Source organism: Salmo trutta, chromosome 16, assembly GCF_901001165.1.
Source record: "Salmo trutta chromosome 16, fSalTru1.1, whole genome shotgun sequence".
Taxonomy (NCBI): Eukaryota; Metazoa; Chordata; class Actinopteri; order Salmoniformes; family Salmonidae; genus Salmo; species Salmo trutta.
In genome coordinates, this window is record NC_042972.1 from 377,127 (window position 1) to 404,299 (window position 27,173).

The following is a 27,173-nucleotide window of genomic DNA, read 5'->3' on the forward strand; positions in this document are numbered from 1 at the left end:
ATGAGCTGTTTAGCTCTCTCATACAAGATACTGTAGTACAAAACGCATGAATGTTTCTTTGAATCAGTCGAATCCAGTCTAGTGGCGCAGCGTGTGAATCCTGTGGGATTTTGTAATTCCGCGTCAGCTAAAGATCACTTTGACGTTCCACTACTAAACAGAACAGTTCCCCCACCGCACCGCTCCCCGCCACACCGCACCCCCGCCGCACCGCTCCCCCGCCACACCGATCCCCCGCCGTACCTTTCCCCCGCCGCACCGGTCCCCCGCCATCCCGCTCCCCCGCCGCACTGCTCCCCCGCCATCCCGCTCCCCCGCCACACCGCTCCCCCGCCGGCCCGCCACACCGATCCCCCGCCGTACCTTTCCCCCGCCGCACCCCCGCCGTACCTTTCCCCCGCCGCACCGCTCCCCCGCCACACCGCTCCCCCGCCGGCCCGCCGGCCCGCTCCCCCGCCGTTCCGCTCCCCCGCCTGTGTTTGTAGGACCACCTTCTCTGTGTCGTCACATCATGCCTTCAGCGATATATGAAGGGTTCGAACAAGATTGAACTAAATAAGAGAAACAGGAGGCAGCGGAGAGAACCGGACAGCAGAGCAGCAGAATCATGAAGGCACTGAGTGTCCTACACCGGGCTGCGAACACCCTGCTCAGCCAGCCCGGGGACCGGGGAACTCTACTGACAAGGTGTGGGATGTGCGGCGCCTCGACGTTAAATAACAAGGTAGTGTTGTTACGTTACAGTCTCATCATTACGCAGTAGTTGGTTGATACAATGTATCGATATAATAACGTTATAGCGGTGTAATGATACCAGAACGTACTGGTACCCCCTGTATATAGCCTCGTTATTGTTATTTTATTGTGCTACTTTTCATTTTATTTTATTTTTTACTTTAGTTTATTTAGTATATATTTTCTTAACTCTATTTCTTGAACCGCATTGTTGGTTAAGGGCTTGTAAGTAAGCATTTCACGGTAAGTATTCGGCGCATGTGACAAATACAAATTGATTTGTCGGATATTTTTATTTGACCTTTATTTAACTAGGAACAGTGGGCTAACTGCCTTGTTCAGGGCAGAACGACAGATTTGTACCATGTCAGCTCGGGGATTCGAGTAGAGGGGGCTTTACTGTTCTTAGGTAGTGGGATGACTTTTGCCTCCCTCCAAGCCTGGGGGAACACACTTTCTAGAAGGCTTAAATTGAAAATATGGCAAATAGAAGTGACAATATCGTCCGCTATTATCCTCAGTAATTTTCCATCCAAGTTGTCAGACCCCGGTGGCTTGTCATTGTTGATAGACAACAATACTTTTTTAACTTCTTCCACACTCACTTTAGGGAATTCAAAATTACAATGCTTGTCTTTCATAATTTGGTCAGATATACTTGAGGTGTAGTGTTAGCGTTTGTTGCTGGCATGTCATGCCTAAATTTGCTAATCATGCCAATGAAAAAATCATTAAAGAATTTGGCAATATCAGTGTGTTTTGTGGTGAATGAGCATCTGATTCAATGAATGATGGCGCAGAGTTGCCTTTTTTGCCAGAATTTCATTTAAGATGCTTCAATCTTTTTATTATCATTCTTTATGTCATTTATCTTTGTTTCATAGTGTAGTTTCTTTTTATGATTTCTCAATTTGCAGTACGTTTACCAGTCGGTTGTGCAGCCTGACTTATTTGCCATTCCTTTTGCCTCATCCCTCTCAACCACATGTCACGTTCTGACCAGCAGATGGAGCTATTGTTTTAGTTTTGGGGTCAGGACGTGGCAGTTTTGTGTATGGGAATGTTTGTATTGTTGATTGGGACTTCCAATTGAAGGCAGGTGTGTTGAGTTGCCTTTGATTGGAAGTCCTATATAGGTGTGTGTGTTTTTCTTTGGGGTTGTGGGTGGTTGTTTTGCACTGCATTTGTTAGCCTGCAAACTGTTGCTGGCGTGTTATTGTTTCCTGTGGATGCTTTACTCCTTTTTTTGGGAAATTAAATATGAGTATTCACATACCTGCTGTGCCTTGGTTCATTTCTGAAGACAGCCGTTACACCACACCATTATTCAATTCCTCATCAATCAACAGGGATTTAACAGTTTTTACAGTCATTTCCTTAATGGGTGCTTATTAGTAACTGGAATAAACAATTTCATAAATGTGTCAAGTGCAGCGTCTGGTTGCTCCTCATTACACACCACAGACCAACAAATATTCTATACATCAACAACGTAGGAATCACTACAAAAAACGTATTGTATGACCTCTTATACACTATATTAGGCCCAGCCTTTGGAACTTGGGTTTTCTTAGATATGGCTGCTATATTGTGATCACTACATCTGATGGATCTGGATACTGCATTTTCTTGGGTGCGCAGCTTGATAAAAGCAAGTCAATATTTAAATCACCCAGAAAATATAAGTCTCTGTTGATATCACATACATTATCAAGCATTTCACACATATTATGTAGTGGTGTGGTGATGTGGATATGTAGTGGTGTGGTGATGTAGATATGTAGTGGTGTGGTGATGTAGATATGTAGTGGTGTGGTGAGGTACTGTAGATATGTAGTGGTGTGGTGATGTACTGTAGATATGTAGTGGTGTGGTGATGTAGATATGTAGTGGTGTGGTGATGTAGATATGTAGTGGTGTGGTGATGTAGATATGTAGTGGTGTGGTGATGTAGATATGTAGTGGGTGTGGTGATGTAGATATGTAGTGGTGTGGTGAGATACTGTAGATATGTAGTGGTGTGGTGATGTAGATATGTAGTGGTGTGGTGAGGTACTGGAGATATGTAGTGGTGTGGTGAGGTAGATATGTAGTGGTGTGGTGATGTAGATATGTAGTGGTGTGGTGATGTAGATATGTAGTGGTGTGGTGAGGTACTGTAGATATGTAGTGGTGTGGTGATGTAGATATGTAGTGGTGTGGTGATGTAGATATGTAGTGGGTGTGGTGATGTAGTGGTGTGGTGAGGTACTGTAGATATGTAGTGGTGAGGTACTGTGGATATGTAGTGGTGTGGTGAGGTACTGTGGATATGTAGTGGTGAGGTACTGTGGATATGTAGTGGTGTGGTGAGGTACTGTAGATATGTAGTGGTGTGGTGATGTAGATATGTAGTGGTGTGGTGAGGTACTGTAGATATGTAGTGGTGTGGTGATGTAGATATGTAGTGGTGTGGTGATGTAGATATGTAGTGGTGTGGTGATGTGGATATGTAGTGGTGTGGTGATGTAGATATGTAGTGGTGTGGTGATGTAGATATGTAGTGGTGTGGTGAGGTACTGTAGATATGTAGTGGTGTGGTGATGTGGATATGTAGTGGTGAGGTGATGTAGATATGTAGTGGTGTGGTGATGTAGATATGTAGTGGTGTGGTGAGGTACTGTGGATATGTAGTGGTGTGGTGAGGTACTGTGGATATGTAGTGGTGTGGTGAGGTACTGTAGATATGTAGTGGTGTGGTGATGTAGATATGTAGTGGTGTGGTGAGGTACTGTAGATATGTAGTGGTGTGGTGATGTAGATATGTAGTGGTGTGGTGATGTAGATATGTAGTGGTGTGGTGATGTGGATATGTAGTGGTGTGGTGATGTAGATATGTAGTGGTGTGGTGATGTAGATATGTAGTGGTGTGGTGAGGTACTGTAGATATGTAGTGGTGTGGTGATGGATATGTAGTGGTGAGGTGATGTAGATATGTAGTGGTGTGGTGATGTAGATATGTAGTGGTGTGGTGAGGTACTGTGGATATGTAGTGGTGTGGTGATGCACTGTGGATATGTAGTGGTGTGGTGAGGTACTGTAGATATGTAGTGGTGTGGTGATGTGGATATGTAGTGGTGTGGTGAGGTACTGGAGATATGTAGTGGTGTGGTGATGTGGATATGTAGTGGTGTGGTGATGTGGATATGTAGTGGTGTGGTGAGGTACTGTAGATATGTGGTGTGGTGATGTAGATATGTAGTGGTGTGGTGAGGTAGATATGTAGTGGTGTGGTGAGGTAGATATGTAGTGGTGTGGTGATGAAGATATGTAGTGGCGTGGTGATGTGGATATGTATTGGTGTGGTGAGGTACTGTGGATATGTAGTGGTGTGGTGAGGTACTGTGGATATGTAGTGGTGTGGTGAGGTAGATATGTAGTGGTGTGGTGAGGTACTGTAGATATGTAGGGGTGTGGTGATGTGGATATGTAGTGGTGAGGTGATGTAGATATGTATTGGTGTGGTGATGTGGATATGTAGTGGTGTGGTGATGTGGATATGTAGTGGTGTGGTGATGTAGATATGTAGTGGTGTGGTGAGGTACTGTGGATATGTAGTGGTGGTGAGGTACTGTGGATATGTAGTGGTGTGGTGATGTAGATATGTAGTGGTGTGGTGATGTAGATATGTAGTGGTGTGTGAGGTACTGTAGATATGTAGTGGTGTGGTGATGTGGATATGTAGTGGTGTGGTGATGTAGATATGTAGTGGTGTGGTGCTGTAGATATGTAGTGGTGTGGTGATGTACTGTAGATATGTAGTGGTGTGGTGATTTACTGTAGATATGTAGTGGTGTGGTGATGTAGATATGTAGTGCTGTGGTGAAGTGGATATGTAGTGGTGTGGTGATGTACTGTAGATATGTAGTGGTGTGGTGATGTGGATATGTAGTGGTGTGGTGATGTGGATATGTAGTGGTGTGGTGATGTGGATATGTAGTGGTGTGGTGAGGTACTGTAGATATGTAGTGGTGTGGTGATGTGGATATGTAGTGGTGTGGTGATGTGGATATGTAGTGGTGTGGTGATGTGCTGCCTTCCTTCCTGCCTGCCTGCCTCCTTCCTTCCTTCCTTCCTCCCTTCCTCCTGCCTTCCTTCCGTCCTCCTGCCTGCCTGCCTTCCTCCTGCCTCTGACCACCATCCACCTAATCGTGCTCTGCTCTGATCTGGACACACTGTTCTCAGAGCAGAACAACATAATTCTACAGGGACAAATTATAATGTTGTGTTAATTGCTTGATCATTCTGGCTTTTATATCATTTCTATATTTTGAGGAATTTGAGCCTTATCCATAATCTAGTTATGAAATACATTGTTGAGTCAGGGTGGCTGATGTTGGTCAGGGTGGAATGACGTGTGTGTGTGTGTGTGTGTGTGTGTGTATCGCTGGATCTTAAGTGCTCCCCTGGGAAAGAGGACGGATGTTAGTTAATAATCCTCAAGTGTGTGAAACACAGTGAGATAGACGGGAAACCATTCTTATCAAAACACTGACAAACAGACACAAAGCCACCGGGGGTTTGTGGCTAATGTGGGAATTGGGATGATGCTGGTTTATAAACTGGGATGATGCTGGTTTATAAACTGTGATGATGCTGGTTTATAAACTGGGATGATGCTGCTTTATAAAGCTGGGATGATGCTGGTTCATAAAGCCGGGATGATGCTGGTTTATAAACTGGGATGATGCTGGTTTATAAACTGGGATGATGCTGGTTCATAAAGCCGGGATGATGCTGGTTTATAAGCTGGGATGATGCTGGTTCATAAAGCCGGGATGATGCTGGTTTATAAGCTGGGATGATGCTGGTTTATAAAGCTGGGATGATGCTGGTTTATAAAGCTGGGATGATGCTGGTTTATAAACTGGGATGACGCTGGTTCATAAAGCTGGGATGACGGTGGTTTATAAAGCTGGGATGATGCTGGTTTATAAACTGGGATGATGCTGGTTTATAAAGCTGGGATGATGCTGGTTTATAAAGCTGGGATGATGCTGGTTTATAAAGCTGGGATGATGCTGGTTTATAATGCTGGGATGATGCTGGTTTATAAAGCTGGGATGATGCTGGTTTATAAACTGGGATGATGCTGGTTTATAAAGCTGGGATGATGCTGGTTTATAAACTGGGATGATGCTGGTTTATAAAGCTGGGATGATGCTGGTTTATAAAGCTGGGATGATGCTGGTTTATAAAGCTGGGATGATGCTGGTTTATAAAGCTGTAAATCATTGTTTAGTATTATGCTCTGAGAATCCTCTATTATTCTTTGCAAGGCAGGTTAGGGTGGGTCTGCCTGGGTCTGTCTGGGTCTGTCTGGCTCTGTCTGGGTCTCTCTGGGTCTGTCAGGGTCTGTCAGGGTCTGTCTGGGTCTGTTGGCGTCTGTCTGGGTCTGTCTGGGTCTGTCTGGGTCTGTCTGGGTCTGTCAGGGTCTGTCTGGGTCTGTCTGGGTCTGTCTGGGTCTGTCTGGGTCTGTTTGCTTTTGGTTGTGCAGATCTGGACCAGATCTTGCCGTTTTGCTGTGATGGCACGCATTGATGGTTTGTGTGTGACAACACCTGAAATGTAAAAACTAAATTCATCCAAACTAAAAAAACAACAACTGTAATGTAAAAACGAAATAAATCCAAACTAAAAAACAACAACTGAAATGTAAAGAATGGTTGTACAGTATTTGTTATATGGTTTGTCCAATGCCTTTCTCAGAAGTGTCTCTGATCCTCCTGTGCTCTAGATCCAGCCAGGGTTCGGCCTGCTGTTTGACATCGATGGGGTGCTGGTCCGGGGGAAGACTCCTATTCCAGCCGCTAAAAAGGCCTTCCAGAAGCTGGTGGACTCCAGAGGACAGTTCTTGGTTCCTGTGGTGTTTGTCACCAACGCTGGAAACTGTCTCCGTCAGAAGAAGGCTGATCAACTGTCTCAAATACTGGGAGTGCCTGTGAGTCCAACCCTAACCTTAACATTTGACCCCTAACCCTCCCCTCTGACCCCTAACCCTCCCCTCTGACCCCTCTCCTCTGACCCCTAACCCTCCCCTCTGACCCCTAACCCTCCCCCCTGACCCCTAACCCTCCCCCCTGACCCCTAAACCTCCCCTCTGACCCCTAACCCTCCCCTCTGACCCCTCCCCTCTGACCTTGCGAGTGCCTGTGAGTCCAACCCTAACCTTAACCTCTGACCCCTAACCCTAACCTCTGACTACTAACCCTGGGAGTCTAACCCCTAACACTGGGAGTCTAACCCCTAACACTGGGAGTCTAACCCTGGGCGTCTAACCCCTAACCCTGGGAGTCTAACCCCTAACCCCTGGGAGTCTAACCCCTAACCCCTGGGAGTCTAACCCCTAACCCCTGGGAGTCTGAACCCTAACCCTGGGAGTCTAACCCCTAACACTGGGAGTCTAACCCCTAACCCTGGGAGTCGAACCCCTAACCCTGGGAGTCTAACCCTGGGAGTCGAACCCCTAACCCTGGGAGTCTATCCCCTAACCCTGGGAGTTTAACCCTGGGAGTCTAACCCCTAACCCTGGGAGTTTAACCCTGGGAGTCTAACCCCTAACACTGGGAGTCTAACCCCTAACCCTGGGAGTCGAACCCCTGGGAGTCTAACCCCTAACCCTGGGAGTCTAATCCCTAACCCTGGGAGTCGAACCCCTAACCCTGGGAGTCGAACTCTGGGAGTCTAACCCCTAACCCTGGGAGTCTAACCCCTAACCCTGGGAGTCTAACCCTGGGAGTCTAACCCCTAACACTGGGAGTCTAACCCCTAACACTGGGAGTCTAACCCCTAACACTGGGAGTCTAACCCCTAACCTTGGGAGTCGAACCCCTGGGAGTCTAATCCCTAACCCTGGGAGTCGAACCCCTAACCCTGGGAGTCTAACCCTGGGAGTCTAACCCCTAACCCTGGGAGTCTAACCCTGGGAGTCTAACCCCTAACACTGGGAGTCTAACCCCTAACCCTGGGAGTCTAACCCTGGGAGTCTAACCCCTAACCCTGGGAGTCTAACCCTGGGAGTCTAACCCCTAACCCTGGGGGTCTAACCCCCAACACTGGGAGTCTAACCCCTAACCCTGGGAGTCTAACCCCTAACCCTGGGAGTCTAACCCCTAACCCTGGGAGTCGAACCCTGGGAGTCGAACCCCTAACCCTGGGAGTCTAACCCCTAACCCTGGGAGTCTAACCCTGGGAGTCTAACCCCTAACCCTGGGAGTCTAACCTTGGGAGTCTAACCCCTAACCCTGGGAGTTTAACCCCTAACCCTGGGAGTTTATCCCTGGGAGTCTAACCCCTAACCCTGGGAGTCTAACCCTGGGAGTCTAACCCCTAACCCTGGGAGTCTAACCCTGGGAGTCTAACCCCTAACCCTGGGAGTCGAACCCCTGGGAGTCTAACCCCTAACCCTGGGAGTCTAAACCCTAACCCTGGGAGTCGAACCCCTGGGAGTCTAACCCCTAACCCTGGGAGTCTAAACCCTAACCCTGGGAGTCGAACCCCTGGGAGTCTAACCCCTAACCCTGGGAGTCTAACCCCTAACCCTGGGAGTCTAACCCCTAACCCTGGGAGTCTAACCCCTAACCCTGGGAGTCTAACCCCTAACCCTGGGAGTCTAACCCTGGGCGTCTAACCCCTAACCCTGGGAGTCTAACCCCTAACCCTGGGAGTCTAACCCCTAACCCTGGGAGTCTAACCCCTAACCCCTGGGAGTCTAATCCCTAACCCTGGGAGTCTAAACCCTAACCCTGGGAGTCTAAACCCTAACCCTGGGAGTCTAACCCCTAACCCTGGGAGTCTAATCCCTAACCCTGGGAGTCTAACCCCTAACCCTGGGAGTCTAACCCCTAACCCTGGGAGTCTAACCCCTAACCCTGGGAGTCTAACCCCTGGGAGTCTAACCCCTAACCCTGGGAGTCTAACCCCTGGGAGTCTAACCCCTAAGCCTGGGAGTCTAACCCCTAACCCTGGGAGTCGAACCCCTAACCCTGGGAGTCGAACCCCTAACACTGGGAGTCTAATCCCTAACCCTGGGAGTCTAACCCCTAACACTGGGAGTCTAACCCTGGGAGTCTAACCCCTAACACTGGGAGTCTAACCTTGGGAGTCTAACCCCTAACCCTGGGAGTCTACAATCACTATCATTAACATGCAATTCTGTTATCTGACCTACAATCATTATCATTCTCACTTTATACTGAAGGTGGTTTCAGGCTGTGGTTTCAGGCTGTGGTTTCAGGCTGTGGTTTCAGGCTGTGGTTTCAGGCTGTGGTTTCAGGCTGTGGCTGTGGTTTCAGGCTGTGGTTTCAGGCTGTGGTTTCAGGCTATGGTTTCAGGCAGCAGCCACTCTGTTTGATAACTTTGTATCTGTGTTGTCTTTCTCTCGTAGATCTCCCAGGACCAGGTGATGCTGTCTCACAGTCCTCTCAGGATGTTCACGAAGTACCATGAGAAATGTGTTCTGGTGTCAGGACAAGGACCTGTACTGGATATCGCTAACAAGTATCTGTCTAATCATTTCTAACTCTGCTGTTTCACTGTGCCATCATCATCAGATGTATATAGTTACTCAGCCAGTGTGAGTAGCTGACTAAAAAACTATCGACATTTCAAACATCAATCAAAGCCTTTAGTCTTTCTTAGAGGGGTAGTTGTATGTTGATCAGAGACCACGTGGCTGTACAGCTGGTCGTGTTTTATAACCCTGGTTCATCTGCTCGACCATATATTCAAGGTCTCTGTGATTACTGGGTGACAGCCTGGCAGGTCCAGGGACAGTAATGAGCGCTTATAATAGTGCTCTGAGAACTGGGGGGCATTTTAGGTGAAGCCAACAAAATTTGCTGCACCGATGACGATGATAAAAGCAGATGATGTTGTCTTTCAGATAAAGGTTTGGTCTACTGCTTCAGCCTGGGGCTTGTTATCCAGATAAAGGTTTGGCCTACTGATTCAGCCTGGGGCTTGTTATCCAGATAAAGGTTTGGCCTACTGCTTCAGCCTGGGGCTTGTTATCCAGATAAAGGTTTGGCCTACTGCTTCAGCCTGGGGCTTGTTATCCAGATAAAGGTTTGGCCTACTGCTTCAGCCTGGGGCTTGTCATCCAGATAAAGGTTTGGCCTACTGATTCAGCCTGGGGCTTGTTATCCAGATAAAGGTTTGGCCTACTGCTTCAGCCTGGGGCTTGTTATCCAGATAAAGGTTTGGCCTACTGCTTCAGCCTGGGGCTTGTCATCCAGATAAAGGTTTGGCCTACTGATTCAGCCTGGGGCTTGTTATCCAGATAAAGGTGTGGCCTACTGCTTCAGCCTGGGGCTTGTTATCCAGATAAAGGTTTGGCCTACTGATTCAGCCTGGGGCTTGTTATCCAGATAAAGGTTTGGCCTACTGCTTCAGCCTGGGGCTTGTCATCCAGATAAAGGTTTGGCCTACTGCTTCAGCCTGGGGCTTGTCATCCAGATAAAGGTTTGGCCTACTGATTCAGCCTGGGGGCTGGCAAACCTAAACACAGCATTGTCAGCCATGCATCGTCAGACCATTTCTAGCACAGAGAATACATAACGGTCTTTGATAGAGTATAAACTGGAAATTCCACTGAGTAGACAAAACATTAAGAGTATTCCATGACATAGACTGACCAGGCGAATCCAAGTGAAAGCTATGATCCCTTATTGATGTCACTTGTTAAATCCACTTCAATCAGTGTTAATGAAGGGGAGGAGATGGGGAAAAATAAGGACTTTCAAGCCTTGAGACATGGATTGTGTATGTGTGCCATTCAGAGGGTGAATGGGCAAGACAAAACATTTAAGTGCCTTTGAATGGTTTGTGTCAAGAACTGCAAGGTTGCTGGGTTTTTCACACCCATGTGTATCAAGAATGGTCCACCACCCAAAGGACATCCAGCCAATTTGATACAACTGTGTGAAGCATTGGAGTCAACATGGGTCAGCATCCCTGTGGAATGCTTTCAATACCTTGTAGAGTCCATGCCCCGACGAATTGAGGCTGTTCTGAGGGCAAAAGAGGGTGGGGTACCAGTAAATATTATGAAGGTATTCCTAATGTTGGGCTCCCGAGTGGGGCAGTGGTCTAAGGCACTGCATCTCAGTGCAAGAGGCGTCACTACAATCCCTGGTTCGAATCTAGGCTGTATCACATCTGGCCGTGATTGGGAGTCCCGTAGGATGGTGCACAATTGGACCAGCTTCGCCCGGGGAAAGCTGTCAATGAAAATAAGAATTTGTTTCTTAACTGACTTGCCTAGTTAAATAAAGGTTAAATAAATGTATGTTATAGATGATACCATGTTGATCCTTAACGTCCCTCCAGTCTGGGCTTCCAGAATGTGGTGAGCATCGACATGTTGACAGAATACTTCCCCCTGCTGGATATGGTGGACCACAACAGACGACCCAAACAACCAGTAGGAACACACACACACGCACACATGTTGGTGCTGTTGGACAGGAAAAACCATCCATGCAACCGCATTGGATCATGGTGGCCATATTGTTTGAGCTAGAGTCCTGGAAGATGTGTTTAAAAACATGGGTACATACACTACCGTTCAAAAGTTTGGGGTCACTTAGAAATGTCCTTGTTTTCCATGAAAACATTCATGAAATGATTTGCAAAATCAATAGGAAATATAGTCAAGACGTTGACAAGGTTATAAATAATGATTTTTAATTTAAATAATAATTAACTCCTTCAAAGGTTTTTTTTTTTTTTTTTCAAAGAATCCTCCATTTGCAGCAATTACAGCTTTGCAGACCTTTGGCATTCTAGTTGTCAATTTGTTGAGGTAATCTGAAGAGATTTCACCCCATACTTCCAAAAGCATCTCCCACAAGTTGGATTGGCTTGATGGGCACTTCTTACGTACCATACGGTCAAGCTGCTCCCACAACAGCTCAATAGGGTTGAGATCTGGTGACTGTACTGGCCACTCCATTATAGACAGAATACCAGCTGACTGCTTCTTCCCTAAATAGTTCTTGTATAGTTTGGAGCTGTGCTTTGGGTCATTGTCCTGTAGTAGGAGGAAATTGTCTCCAGTTAAGCGCCGTCCACAGGGTATGGCATGGCGTTGCAAAATGGAGTGATAGCCTTCCTTCTTCAAGATCCCTTTTACCCTGTACAAATCTCCCACTTTACCCCCACCAAAGCACCCCCAGACCATCACATTGCCTCCACCATAATGACAGATGGCATCAAGCACTCCTCCAGCATCTTTTCATTTTTTCTGCATCTCACGAATGTTCTTCTTTGTGATTCGAACACCTCAAACCTAGATTTGTTTGTCCATCACACTTTTTTCCAATCTTCCTCTGTTCAGTGTCTGTGTTCTTTTACCCATCTTAATCTTTTATTTTTATTGGCCAGTCTGAGATATGGATTTTTCTTTGCAACTCTGCCTGTACTTGTCCTCTTGCTCAGTTGTGCACCGGGGCCTCCCACTCCTCTTTCTATTCTGGTTAGAGCCAGTTTGCTCTGTTCTGTGAAGGCAGTAGAACACAGCGTTGTACGAGATCTTCAGTTTCTTGGCAATTTCTTTCATGGAATAGCCTTCATTTCTCAGAACAAGAATAGACTGACGAGTTTCAGAAGAAGTTTCTGGCCATTTTGAGCCTATAATCGAACCCACAAATGCTGATGCTCCAGATACTCAACTAGTCTAAAGGCCAGTTTTATTGCTTCTTTAATCAGGACAACAGTTTTCAGCTATGCTAACATAATTGCAAAAGGGTTTTCTAATGATCAATTGGCCTTTTAAAATTATAAACTTGGATTAGCTAACACAACGTGCCATTGGAACACAGGAGTGATGGTTGCTGATAATGGGCCTCTGTACGTCTATGTATATATTCCATTAAAAATCAGCCGTTTCCAACTACAATAGTCATTTACAACATTAACAATGTCTACACTGTATTTCTGATCAATTTGATGTTATTTTAATGGGCAATTTTGTTTTGCTTTTCTTTCAAAAACAAGGCCATTTCTAAGTGACCCCAAACTTTTGAACGGTAGTGTACATTTTTTCAGGTTATGCTCAATAATATCAAAGGCTGCACTGAAATCTAACAGTACAGCTCCCACGATCTTCTTATTATCAATTTCTTTCAACCAATCATCAGTCATTTGTGTCAGTGCAGTTCATGTTGAGTGCCCTTCACTATAATCATGCTGAACGTCTGTTGTTAATTTGTTTACAGCGAAATAGCATTGTTTTTGGTCAAACACCGTTTTTTTCAACAGTTTGCTAAGAGCTGACAGCAAGCTGATAGGTCTGCTGTTAGAACCAGTAAAGGCCTCTTTACCGCTCTTGGGTAGCGGAATGACTTTGGCTTCCCTCCAGGCCTGAGGACAAAGACTTTCCTCTAGGTTCAGATTAAAGATATAACAGATAGGAGTGGCTATAGAGTCAGATACCATCCTCAGTAGCTTTCCATCTAAGTTTTAATGCCAGGAGGTTTGTCATTATTGATCGATAAGAATCATTTTCCCACCTCTCCCACACTAACTTTACAAAATTCAAACTTGCAATGCTTTTATTTTTTTTACGCATGAGTATAATAGCTCACTTCGTTGTTGGGATTTCCTGCCTAAATTTGACCACTTTGCCAATTAAGTAATCATTCAAATAATTGGCAACATCAAATGGTTTCGCGATGAATAAGCCTTCTGATTCAATGAAAAATAGAGTTGAATGTGTCTTTCTGCTCATAATTTAATTTAAACACAAAGTGTTTGATCTTGGCATCATAACAGTTTCTTCTTTTTTTTTTGTTTAGTAACATAATTTCAGCCAGTCAAATGTGCAGCCAGACTTACTAGCCACGCTTTCAACCATACAGTGTTTCAATTCCTCGTCAATCCATGGATCCTTAACAGGTCTAAGTCAGTGTCTTAGCAGGTTCATGTTTATCTATAATTAGAAGAAGCAATTTCATAAATTCATCTGGATGCTCCTTATTAAAATCACATCAGACCAACAAATATTTAGAACATCATCCACGTAAGAGTCACAGCAAAGTATTTTGTATGATCTCTTTTACACTATTTTAGTCCCAGCTATTGTGATCACTGCATCCAATGGGTACGGATACAGCACACAGATCCTTGGGTCGCTCGTCTTTTCAGTTTGCTGCAGCTAGCGACTGGAACGAGATGCAACAAAGTGGACAGTTTTATCTCAATCTCTTCATTCAAAGACTCAATCATGGACACTCTTACTGACAGTTGTGGCTGCTTTGTGTGATGTATTGTTGTCTCTACCTTCTTGCCCTTTGTGCTGTTGTCTGTACCCAATAACGTTTGTACCATGTTTTGTGCTGCTATCATGTTGTGTTGCTACCATGTTGTGCTTCTACCATGTTGTGTTGCTGCCATGTTGTGCTTCTACCATGTTGTGTTGCTGCCATGATGTGTTGCTACCATGTTGTGTTTCTACCCTGTTGTGTTGCTACCCTGTTGTGTTGCTACCATGCTGTTGTCAGGTTGTATTACTACCGTGCTGTGTTGTCATGTTGTGCTGCTACCATGTTGTGTTGTCATGTGTTTCTGCCATGCTATGTTGTTGTCTTAGGTCTCTCTTTATCAGTGTTGTGTTGTTTCTCTTGTCGTGATGTGTGTTTGGTCCTATATTTTTATTTACTTTATTTTAATTTGAATCCCAGTCCCTGCAGGAGGCCTTTTGCCTTTTAGTAGGCCATCATTGTAAATAAGAATTTGTTCTTAACTGACTTTCCTAGTTAAATAAAGGTTAAATAAATAAAAAATTCAGCTTTAGAACAAAGTTCTTCAGTATTAGTACAAATGTGATCGATACATGTGGATGATCATGTTCCTGTAGTGTTTGTAAACACCCTGGTAGGTTGATTAATAACCTGAACCAGATTACAGGGACTGGTTACAGTAAGAAGCTTCCTCTTGAGTGGACAGCTTGATGAAAACCAGTCAATATTCAGGTCCCCAAGAAAGTAGACCTCTCTGTTTACATCACATACACTATCAAGCATGTCACACATAGTATTTAGATACTGACTGTTAGTACTTGGTGGCCTATAGCAACACCCCAATAGAAAAGGCTTTAGATGTGCCAAGTGAACCTGCAACCACAACACTTCAATAACACTTGACATAAGATCTTCTCTAAGCATTACAGGGATATGGCTCTGAATATATACAGCAACACCTCCCCCATAAGCATTACTGTCTCTTCTATAGATGTTATCCTTGTATTGTTACTGATGTATCATCAAATTAATTATCTCAGTGAGTCTCAGAAATGGCTAATATATGAATGTTATCTGATGTTATCAAGTTATTGATTTCATAAATTTTATTTCTAAGGCTACATATGTTAATATGGGCTATTTTCAGCCATTTCCTGTTTAGCTTATCAGAGATAGACGTCATATGAGACATCAAAAGAGGAAACAAAGCAAGAGGAAAAAAAGATGCAGTCCATTTATCAGTTGGTGTGTGTAAGTGTGTGTGTGTGCTGCGGGGTTGAAGCTACGAACCCATAGGTTCTCCTACCCCTAACAGGCTTTTGGGAGGGAGGCTGGACAATAAGCATTTCACTGTAAGGTTGTATTCTGTTGTATTCGGCGCATGTGACAAATACAATTTGCCAATCTTGCCATTATACTCATCGATCTGACCCTGGGAGAAATGCAAACTGATCTTCAGGTCCTGAACCCCTCTAGTCAGGTCGTCCATTCTTGTATTAGTTGACTCCACCAGTATTTGGATAAAACACTTGAAGCTATTTTATTGTTGTTGTAACAACTGCTTGTAGAACTCTTTTTGTTTGTTTAAAAGATCCTTAACCTGTGATAGAGAGACAATCAATCACATGTATTTATAAAGCCCTTTTTACATCAGCAGATGTCACAAAGTGCTATACAGAAACCCAGTCTAAAACCCCAAACAGCAAGCAATGCAGATGTAGAAGCACGGTGGCTAGGAAAAACTCCCTAGAAAGGCAGAAACCTAGGAAGCCAGGAACCTAGGAAGCAACCTAGAGAGAAACCAGGCTCTGAGAGGTGCCCAGTCCTCATCTGGCTGTGCCGGGTGGAGATTATAAGAGTACATGGCCATTTAAGGCCATATCGTTCTTCATGATGTTCAAACAGTACCTCAACAGTACTCCCGCCTGCATTGGTCTTTGTCATGTCAACAACGTAGGTTATGCTGTTACTTCCAGACAAGGCAGGTTGCAGGGATGTAGACAGCCACAAGCCTGGGACAATATGCAGTCCCAGTCACAATGGCTAACCGCGTCACGGGCTGCGTTCAAGCACTCAAGAAAACCCAGCTAGCTTAATAGGCAGCTAGCTAGCAGCAAGGCTAGCTGCTATGCCAAATCATATCAAATTGTATTTGTCACATGCACCGAATAAAACAGATGTAGACCTTACAGTGAAATGCTTACTTACAAGCCCTTAACCAACAATGCAGTTTTAAGAAAATACCAACAAAAAAAAAAGTAAGAGATAAGAATAACAAATAATTAATGAGCAGCAGTAAATAACAATAGCTAGACTATATACAGGGGGTACCAGTAAAGAGTCAATGTGGAGGCTATATACAGGGGGTACCGGTACAGAGTCAATGTGGAGGCTATATACAGGGGGGTACCGGTACAGAGTCAATGTGGAGGCTATATACAGGGGGTACCGGTACAGAGTCAATGAGGAGGCTATATACAGGGGGTACCAGTACAGAGTCAATGAGGAGGCTATATACAGGGGGTACCGGTACAGAGTCAATGTGGAGGCTATATACAGGGGGGTACCGGTACAGAGTCAATGTGGAGGCTATATACAGGGGGTACCGGTACAGAGTCAATGTGGAGGCTATATACAGGGGGTACCGGTACAGAGTCAATGTGGAGGCTATATACAGGGTATTACGGTACAGAGTCAATGTGGAGGCTATATACAGGGGGTACCGGTACAGAGTCAATGTGGAGGCTATATACAGGGGGGTACCGGTACCGAGTCAATGTGGAGGCTATATACAGGGGGTACCGGTACCGAGTCAATGTGGAGGCTATATACAGGGGGTACCGGTACCGAGTCAATGTGGAGGCTATATACAGGGGGTACCGGTACAGAGTCAATGTGGAGGCTATATACATGGGGCACCGGTAACGAGTCAATGTGGAGGCTATATACAGGGGGTACCGGTACAGAGTCAATGTGGAGGCTATATACAGGGGGTACCGGTACAGAGTCAATGTGGAGGCTATATACAGGGGGTACCGGTACAGAGTCAATGTGGAGGCTATATACAGGGGGTACTGGTACAGAGTCAATGTGGAGGCTATATACAGGGTATTACGGTACAGAGTCAATGTGGAGGCTATATACAGGGTATTACGGTACAGAGTCAACGTGGAGGTTATGTACAGGGGGTACCGGTACAGAGTCAATGTGGAGGCTATATACAGGGGGTACCGGTACAGAGTCAATGTGGAGGCTATATACATGGGGCACCGGTAACGAGTCAATGTGGAGGCTATATACAGGGGGGTACCGGTACAGAGTCAATGTGGAGGCTATATACAGGGGGTACCGGTACAGAGTCAATGTGGAGGCTATATACAGGGGGGTACCGGTACAGAGTCAATGTGGAGGCTATATACAGGGGGTACCGGTACAGAGTCAATGTGGAGGCTATATACAGGGGGTACTGGTACAGAGTCAATGTGGAGGCTATATACAGGGTATTACGGTACAGAGTCAATGTGGAGGCTATATACAGGGTATTACGGTACAGAGTCAACGTGGAGGTTATGTACAGGGGGTACCGGTACAGAGTCAATGTGGAGGCTATATACAGGGGGTACCGGTACAGAGTCAATGTGCGGGGGCACTGGGGCCCCCAAACAGCTCCTCAGATCCGGCATTGGTTGGCAGGATCACTGGACAGATAGTAACGGTGCCAGCAACTGATGACAACCACGTCGCAGGATCCATAATCAAAAGGTAGCTAGCTAGTAACCAAACTTTTTCAATAGACTTTCAAAACAACAAACTTTTCAAAACAACAAACCGAGCTCTCCCTCGTTCCGTGTTCAGCAGGAAGTGAAGAAGACATTTAAAGTAGTCAACATCATTACAAAAGGTCCAAAATATACTGCTCAAAAAAATAAAGGGAACACTTAAACAACACATCCTAGATCTGAGTGTGATTGACTTGGAGTTACATTGTGTTGTTTAAGTGTTCCCTTTATTTTTTTGAGCAGTGTATATCAAAGGACTATTGCATGATCGGTTGATGTTGAGTTGTGATATTTGGCAAGTGTGGTAAGGAGTACAGAAGTAGCTCATCCTAGGGTGATGTGTCCAATTTGTCCAGATGGTGGCATTATGAGGCGAGTGTGTGTGTGTGTGTGTGTGTGTGTGTGTGTGTGTGTGTGTGTGTGTGTGTGTGTGTGTGTGTGTGTGTGTGTGTGTGTGTGTGTGTGTGTGTTTGACTATGTGCATTTACAGTATGCATGTATGTGAAATGTTTCATAGTGAAACACTATCCTGATGCACCTTTTCAGGTACTACTAACACTTTTGCCATCTTATAACAACTGCTCAACTCACTTCAACATTTACCAACAATGAACGACAGCACCTAGCTTGAACACTGGCAACATTGCTCGCTGCTTTAATTATTGTGGGGTTCGCAAAGCAAACGCCCCCACTTAAATCTTAGACATAATTCTCACTTTTTATTGTTATTAATGGGACTTACGAAGCAAACGTCACATTCTAAAACGTTGTTGTTCTTTTTATTCTTCTTCTTCTGCACGCTACTCCTCTCACACTGCTAGAAACGCCATTCAAACTTTAAAATGTCTTTCTTTTTGTCCATATTCATTCACTTTAATGTGGCTAATAATTGTGACGTCATCACTTCCACTGTAAATGCAACAATGCAATTTTTTACACAAATCAGCTACTTTGACCAAAACTTACACAAAGAGTTAAAGGTTATGACATCTTCCTCTACTTCTCTGCTATTCAAATCTGGAATAATAACAGAATGTACCTATCAAACTGTTTAAACGACCACAACATTTTCTGTAACTTTTTCTAAGTGTAGTTATTTGTGTTGAAATACGTGATCTAACACAATCCAAAGTAATAAGGTTGATACTGTAGTCTATCAAAGTAATCATACCAATTATTTTACAACATTTAAGTTTGACTATATTTAACTCTTTGCTTAAGTAAAACATTTTAAACTTCTTCAACAACTGCCACAAAAATACATGTAAAGAGTTGAAGCAAGTCCCATCACATTTTTCTTCATGGAAAATGACCATCTAGTTATTATTATGTGGGACTTGTGAAGCAAAAGTCCCCACTTTAAATTTTCGTCATATGTCTTATTATTTTTCTGCATGCTACTCCTCTTACACCGTTTAAACTACAAACACCATTCAAACTTTAAAATGTGCAGACTGGTCTGGAATAGTGTGCTTGCATACAACTTTTTAAATGATTTATACTTTTTAAACTATACATTTTTTGGTCTTTCTTTTTGTCCATCTTCACTCATTTTAATGGGACTTTTTTCAACATTCTAAAGCTCCCCGTTGTGACAACAACGTTTCCAACATTCACTGTAAACAATGTAACTTTTGACACATCAGATACTTTGACCAGATTGTAATCAACTTAGGCAAAACATTAGATCATATGAAATCTTCCTCTACTTCTCTGCTTTTCAAACCTGAAATAATTACAGAATTATCTGGTACCGATCAAACGCTACAGCTGTTTAAGTGACCGCATCAACAACATTTTCTCTAACTTTTTTATATTTTATAAACAACTGAACTTTTGACCACTTACCCAACAAGTTAGACAAAAAGTTAGAGTGTGTGACATCTTCGTCTACGGCTCTCCTATTCAAATATGTTTTCAGAAAAAGAATATCCGCTACGGATCTAACTATACAGCTGTTTTAGTAAATATACTGCTCAAAAAAATAAAGGGAACACTTAAACAACACAATGTAACTCCAAGTCAATCACACTTCTGTGAAATCAAACTGTCCACTTAGGAAGCAACACTGATTGACAATAAATTTCACATGCTGTTGTGCAAATGGAATAGACAACAGGTTGAAATTATAGGCAATTAGCAAGACACCCCCAATAAAGGAGTGGTTCTGCAGGTGGTAACCACAGACCACTTCTCAGTTCCTATTCTTCCTGGCTGATGTTTTGGTCACTTTTTGAACGGAGTCTACAACCCACACAAGTGGCTCAGGTAGTGCAGCTCATCCAGGATGGCACATCAATGCGAGCTGTGGCAAGGTTTGCTGTGTCTGTCAGCGTAGTGTCCAGAGCATGGAGGCGCTACCAGGAGACAGGCCAGTACATCAGGAGACGTGGAGGAGGCTGTAGGAGGGCAACAACCCAGCAGCAGGACCGCTACCTCCGCCTTTGTGCAAGGAGGAGCAGGAGGAGCACTGCCAGAGCCCTGCAAAATGACCTCCAGCAGGCCACAAATGTGCATGTGTCTGCTCAAACGGTCAGAAACAGACTCCATGAGGGTGGTATGAGGGCCCGACGTCCACAGGTGGGGGTTGTGCTTACAGCCCAACACCGTGCAGGACGTTTGGCATTTGCCAGAGAACACCAAGATTGGCAAATTTGCCACTGGCACCCTGTGCTCTTCACAGATGAAAGTAGGTTCACACTGAGCACATGTGACAGACGTGACAGTCTGGAGACGTCGTGGAGAACGTTCTGCTGCCTGCAACATCCTCCAGCATGACCGGTTTGGCGGTGGGTCAGTCATGGTGTGGGGTGGCATTTCTTTGGGGGGCCGCACAGCCCTCCATGTGCTCGCCAGAGGTAGCCCGACTGCCATTAGGTACCGAGATGAGATCCTCAGACCCCTTGTGAGACCATATGCTGGTGCGGTTGGCCCTGGGTTCCTCCTAATGCAAGACAATGCTAGACCTCATGTGGCTGGAGTGTGTCAGCAGTTCCTGCAAGAGGAAGGCATTGATGCTATGGACTGGCCCGCCCGTTCCCCAGACCTGAAACCAATTGAGCACATCTGGGACATCATGTCTCGCTCCATCCACCAACGCCACGTTGCACCACAGACTGTCCAGGAGTTGGCGGATGCTTTAGTCCAGGTCTGGGAGGAGATCCCTCAGGAGACCATCCGCCACCTCATCAGGAGCATGCCCAGGCGTTGTAGGGAGGTCATACAGGCACGTGGAGGCCACACACACTACTGAGCCTCATTTTGACTTGGTTTAAGGACATTACATCAAAGTTGGATCAGCCTGTAGTGTGGTTTTCCACTTTAATTTTGAGTGTGACTCCAAATCCAGACCTCCATGGGTTGATAAATTGGATTTCCATTGATTATTTTTGTGTGATTTTGTTGTCAGCACATTCAACTATGTAAAGATAAAAGTATTTAATAAGATTATTTCATTCATTCAGATCTAGGATGTGTTATTTTAGTGTTCCCTTTATTTTTTTGAGCAGTGTATATTAACACGTTTTTTCCAATTCATTCCAAACAACTGCTGTTTTGACCACTCCCCCAAAAAGCCAACCAAAAACGTAGAGCGTATGGAATCTTCCTCCACTTCTCTGCTCTCCAAATCTGGCTTTGAACAAAAACATCTTCTACCAATAAAAAAGTTACAGTTGTTTGTAGGAGTTTAGAGTGATGAAAAAAGAAGCTAGCTAACATCAGCTAGCATCTCTCTCATGTCATTGAGCAGCTCAGAGTCATTGCTATGGATAACGATGCATTTAAATGGAAAAACATTTGCATTAAATAATTCACAAACAGTAATTATTGAACTGTTAAAGCTAGAGACACCAAACTAACGTTCACATGTTCAGGCTATCCTAACATCAAATTCTTTAAAACTTGTATCAACTATAACTATATAAATTAGCATAAAATAACCCACCAACAGTAACTCTTGAACCATTCAAGCTAGAGACAACCAAACCAACTTTCACTTGTTCAGGCTATCATATCCTATCAATTAATCGAGCTAACAAGCTTCACAAGCTAGCAAGCACACCACATTATCATCAGGAAATGTACTTTTGTAGTTATTGGTGAAGAAAAAAAAAATCCAATGAGATGAAAAAGGTCAGGAATGTTCAGTTTAGCAACATAGTGAAGGTCCAATGGCCACACCCTCTCATGCAATACCATGCAAGACTCAACGCATTCAGATCGACCACACGGTGGAGCTGTAACGGGCACGTTTATATCTCTTGATCTGGTTGACTCAGAGTGATGAAATGTGTCACACGCGCTCAGAGAGGTGAGTCTAGCTAACCTGTAGAAAATTTGACCGCAAAGTTTGACCGCATGGTGGCGCTGTTCTGATATTTGTCAAGCGTGGTCAGGAGTACAGAAGTATCTCATCCTAAGACGATGTGTCCAATGTGTCCTGATGGTGGCACAGTGGACCCACAGCTTGAACCCTGGCAAGGCTGCTTGCAGCTATATTTAGGGGTTCAAGCAGGAAAGCCGGTGAAACCCTGTTGTATTTGTTCCACTTCATTATTGTTATTATATTCCTGTTTCTACCATGTTGGTGAAGAAAAAAACCCTATTTCCATGAGATGAAAAGGCCCAGGACTGTGCAACTTAACAACATGGTAAAGGCCCTAGGGCCACACCCTCTCATGCAATACCATGGCAATTGGCCACATGGTGGCTCTATAACAAGAGATTGAGTCATGTAATTTAGTTCATAGGTCCCTCCCCTCACAAGGAACAAATTTGCCTCAAGAACCCATAAAGTCCGCCTCTGCTGTGACTGTGTTCTCCCTGTGTATGTCACGTTACTGTATATTATTGTATAGACTGGTAGTTCAGTTTATTATATATATATTTAGCAGACACGTTTGTCTGGTAGCCCGAAATGTATTCCAACCACCTGAGACTGAGGGTACCCTACCCATGGTGTCGCCATGTTACCTCTGCTGGAGCAGGGTCACATGCACAGCGATGTGAAAGGTCAGGGAGGAGATGGTGATTGAGAGTGACAGTGTCCTAGAGACACTTTAGGGTGTATGTACTCTGGTGTCCTAGAGACACTTTAGGGTGTATGTACTCTAGTGTCCTAGAGACACATTAGGGTGTATTTACTCTGGTGTCCTAGAGACACATTAGGGTGTATGTACTCTGGTGTCCTAGAGACACTTTAGGGTGTATGTACTCTGGTGTCCAAGAGATACTTTAGGGTGTATGTACTCTGGTGCCCTAGAGACACATTAGGGTGTATGTACTCTGGTGTCCTAGAGACACTTTAGGGTGTATGTACTCTGGTGTCCTAGAGACACTTTAGGGTGTATGTACTCTGGAGCCCTGAATGTTATTCTACTCTTGTTGCAGTCTTCACCTATTGTGAACCTCCCTGTAGTTCAAGGTAAGAAGCATATTGTTCATATCATAGTACATTTTCTCCAAATAATGGTTCTACATGTAGAATAATCTTTCAGATTTATAAGAAAAGTATAAACTCACGATTTAATGATGTTGTTTCTTTTTTTTCCTGGTCGCAGCGGTCATCCTGTTCGGCGAGCCAATCCGATGGGAGACCAACCTGCAGCTGATCATTGATGTGTTGCTGACCAATGGGAGCCTGGGTAACGTCCATGAGATGCGTCACTCCGCCCACCTGCCGCTGCTGGCCTGTAACATGGACCTGATGTGGATGGCCGAGGCCCAGTCTCCACGGTAACAAGTCACTGAGAAAGATTACACTAAGTGACATGGAACAATGGTTGACAAATGTTTTAGTCACACTGTCTGTCATTGTGTGTGTGTGTGTGTGTGTGTGTGTGCTTGCGTAGGTTTGGCCACGGGATGTTCCTTGTGTGTCTGGAGAACATCTACAGGAAGATAACGGGTCAGGAGCTGAAGTACGAAGCTCTGATGGGGAAACCTTCTGAACTAACATATCACTTTGCTGAGTACCTCATCAGGGAGCAGGCTGCAGAGAGAGGCTGGAGGACACCTATAAGAACACTCTACGCTATCGGGTAATAACCCCATCAGAACACTATACACTATCGGGTAATAACCCCATCAGAACACTCTACGCTATCGGTAATAACCCCATCAGAACACTCTACGCTATCGGGTAATAACCCCCATCAGAACACTCTACGCTATCAGGTTAGAACCTACACCCATCAGAACACAATACACTATCGGGTTAGAACCTACACCCATCAGAACACTATACACTATCGGGATACAACCTAAACCCATCAGAACACTATACACTATCGGGATAGAACCTAAACCCATCAGAACACTATACACTATCGGGATAGAACCTAAACCCATCAAAACACTATACACTATTGGGATAGAACCTAAACCCATCAGAACACTATACACTATTGGGTTAGAACCTAAACCCATCAGAACACTATACACTATCAGGTTAGAACCTAAACCCATCAGAACACAATACACTATCGGGATAGAACCTGCACCCATCAGAACACTACACACTATCGGGATAGAACCTAAACCCATCAGAACACTATACACTATCGAGTAATAACCCCATCAGAACACTCTACACTATCGGGTAATAAACCCATCAGAACACTATATACTATCGAGTAATAACCTCATCAGAACACTCTACGCTATCGGGTAATAACCCCATCAGAACACTATACACTATCGGGTAATAACCCCATCAGAACACTCTACGCTATCGGGTAATAACCCCCATCAGAACACTCTACGCTATCAGGTTAGAACCTACACCCATCAGAACACAATACACTATCGGGATAGAACCTAAACCCATCAGAACACTATACACTATCGGGTTAGAACCTAAACCCATCAGAACACTATACACTATCGGGTTAGAACCTAAACCCATCAGAACACTATACACTATTAGGTTAGAACCTAAACCCATCAGAACACAATACACTATCGGGATAGAACCTACACCCATCAGAACACTACACACTATCGGGATAGAACCTAAACCCATCAGAACACTATACACTATCGAGTAATAACCCCATCAGAACACTACACTATCGGGATAGAACCTAACCCCATCAAAACACTCTACACTATCGGGATAGAACCTACACCCATCAGAACACTATACGTCTACGCGGTCGGGTAAGGAACCACGGGAGGCAGCAAAACACTACAGCACAAACCAATCTGAGACAAAGCTGTAAGAAACCCTACGCTTCACTCTAATCTATGTAGTAATTATGTAGTGATACTGTATTAACATGTTACACCTATGTAGTAATGCTGTAATGATACTATTGACATGTTATTAGATACCCTGTTCCTTTCTAACTCGTGTCCAACCTTTATTCCATCTAACAGAGACAACCTGATGACAGATATCTATGGAGCCAACCTGTACAACCGCTATCTGGAGCAGAGGGTCCGGACCAGGCAGACTGCTGCCCAAGTAGTGCAGGCCACGGTGGAGGGTACAGGGGGCGGAGGGTCCCCTAAAGCCCTTCTCCAGGACCAGGACATGGAGACGGCCTTGGAGAGCGAGCTGGCTTCCCCCTCCGCCACCTCCTGTAAATCCCTGCTGGTATGTACCGGTGTCTATAACCCCCACAGCGAGGTGCCGGCTGATGCCAGCCACAGCGTCACCGAGACTGTGTTTCATGGTCACCGGGACTTCCGCTTCGACCCGTCCCTGATGGAACCAGGACACATTGTACAGGACGTACACAACGCTGTGGAACTCATCTGTGAACAGGAGAACTTTGTCTTTACTAGGCATTGACCTCCAGAATAGCATTAGAGTTTAACTTTGTATCTGTACGTCCAAAATGACCCTATTCCCTGTGTAGTTCAAAAGATAGGGAATATGGTGCCATTTCATATTTGTATATCAGATCCCAGTGAGGATGGTTTCAGGGTTATAAACTGAGGAAGTAGAAACAGTAAAAACAGAGTCAGACTGTAGAAACAGTAGAAACAGTTTAGTCTGAGACTGTAGATACAGTAGAAACATAGTTCTCGAAATTTTCCAGATTGACTGACCTTCATGTCTAAAAGTAATGATGGACTGTTGTTTCTCTTTGCTTATTTGAGCTGTTCTTGCCATAATGTGGACTTAGTCTTTTACCAAATAGGGCTATGTTCTGTATACCACCCCTACCTTGCCACAACACAACTGATTGGCTCAAACGCATTAAGAAGGAAAGAAATTCCACAAATTATCTTTTAACAAGGCACACATGTTAATTGAAATGTGTTCCAGGTGACTACCTCATGAAGCTGGTTGAGAGAATGTCAAGCGTGTGCAAAACTGTCATCAAGGCAAAGGGTGGCTACTTTGAAGAATCTCAAATATAAAATATATTTTGATTTGTTTAACAGTTTTTTGGTTACTACATGATTCCATATGTGTTATTTCATAGTTTTGATGTGTTCACCATTATTCTACAATGTAGAAAATAGTAATAAAGACAAACCCTGGAATGAGTAGGTGTGTCCAAACGTTCGACTGGTACTATATTTGATCAGGTTACTTTTCAAAGCGATTGAAAAGCAGGTAGACTTTGTATTGAGGGCAGGTAGATACCAGATATGTGATAGCATGATCTTCTAACAACTTTTTGTACTTTAGATGAGTTAGATTATGGTAGCCTAGTGGTTTAAGCGTTGGGCCAATAACCCGAAAGGTTGCGGGATTGAATCCCAGAGCTGACAAGGTAAAAATCTGTCATTCTGCCCCTGAGCAAGGCAGTTAACCCACTGTTAACTGTTAACCAACTGTTCCCTGGGCGCCGAAGACGTGGATGTCGATTAAGGCAGCCCCCCTTACCTCTCTGATTCAGAGGGGTTGGTTAAAATGTGGAAGACACATTTCAGTTGAAAGCATTCAGTTGTACAACTGACAAGGTATCCCCACCTTCCCTTAATTGTAAATAACTGCATTGACTGTACTGAAAACAAAAGCAACAATGCACTATTAGAGAATAGTAAGTCTTTGTCCTGTATATCTGAATGGGTCTGACCGATCGTGAACAGTACAGCATGGCTGCCTGTACTAGCTGTTATACCATGACCAGATAGGTCTAGGCCTGTCCCTGGTCAGATAATGGTTTCATATGCACGTATGATGTCAGGACATGCCATCAGAAATGAACGCATTAGAGTAGAATAGTGCAGAAGTCTTCTAGAACAATCCTGTACTGTATGCAGTAAAACATCCAATCATTGAGTATGGTTTTATTTTATAGTGCCTTAACTTGTAAATAAGTTGAAAGATATTTTATACTTACACTAAGTACATATGTTCACATATTTGTGCATCTCATAGGATCTGCAATGTATGCATTTATATTACTGTATTTCA

General features: G+C 44.3%; 1 protein-coding gene across 1 annotated transcript; it reads left to right on the top strand.

Moving 5' to 3' along the window:
* Positions 1 to 521: 521 nt before the first annotated feature.
* On the top strand, positions 522 to 25,902 carry zgc:77375 (haloacid dehalogenase-like hydrolase domain-containing 5). Its single transcript, XM_029692709.1, has 8 exons — positions 522 to 724; positions 6,512 to 6,715; positions 9,161 to 9,273; positions 11,104 to 11,197; positions 23,186 to 23,219; positions 23,356 to 23,530; positions 23,647 to 23,835; positions 25,175 to 25,902. Exons 1-8 carry the CDS (start codon positions 608 to 610, stop codon positions 25,590 to 25,592), a joined length of 1,344 nt encoding a protein of 447 aa, XP_029548569.1. The 5' UTR covers positions 522 to 607; the 3' UTR covers positions 25,593 to 25,902.
* Positions 25,903 to 27,173: the final 1,271 nt, after the last annotated feature.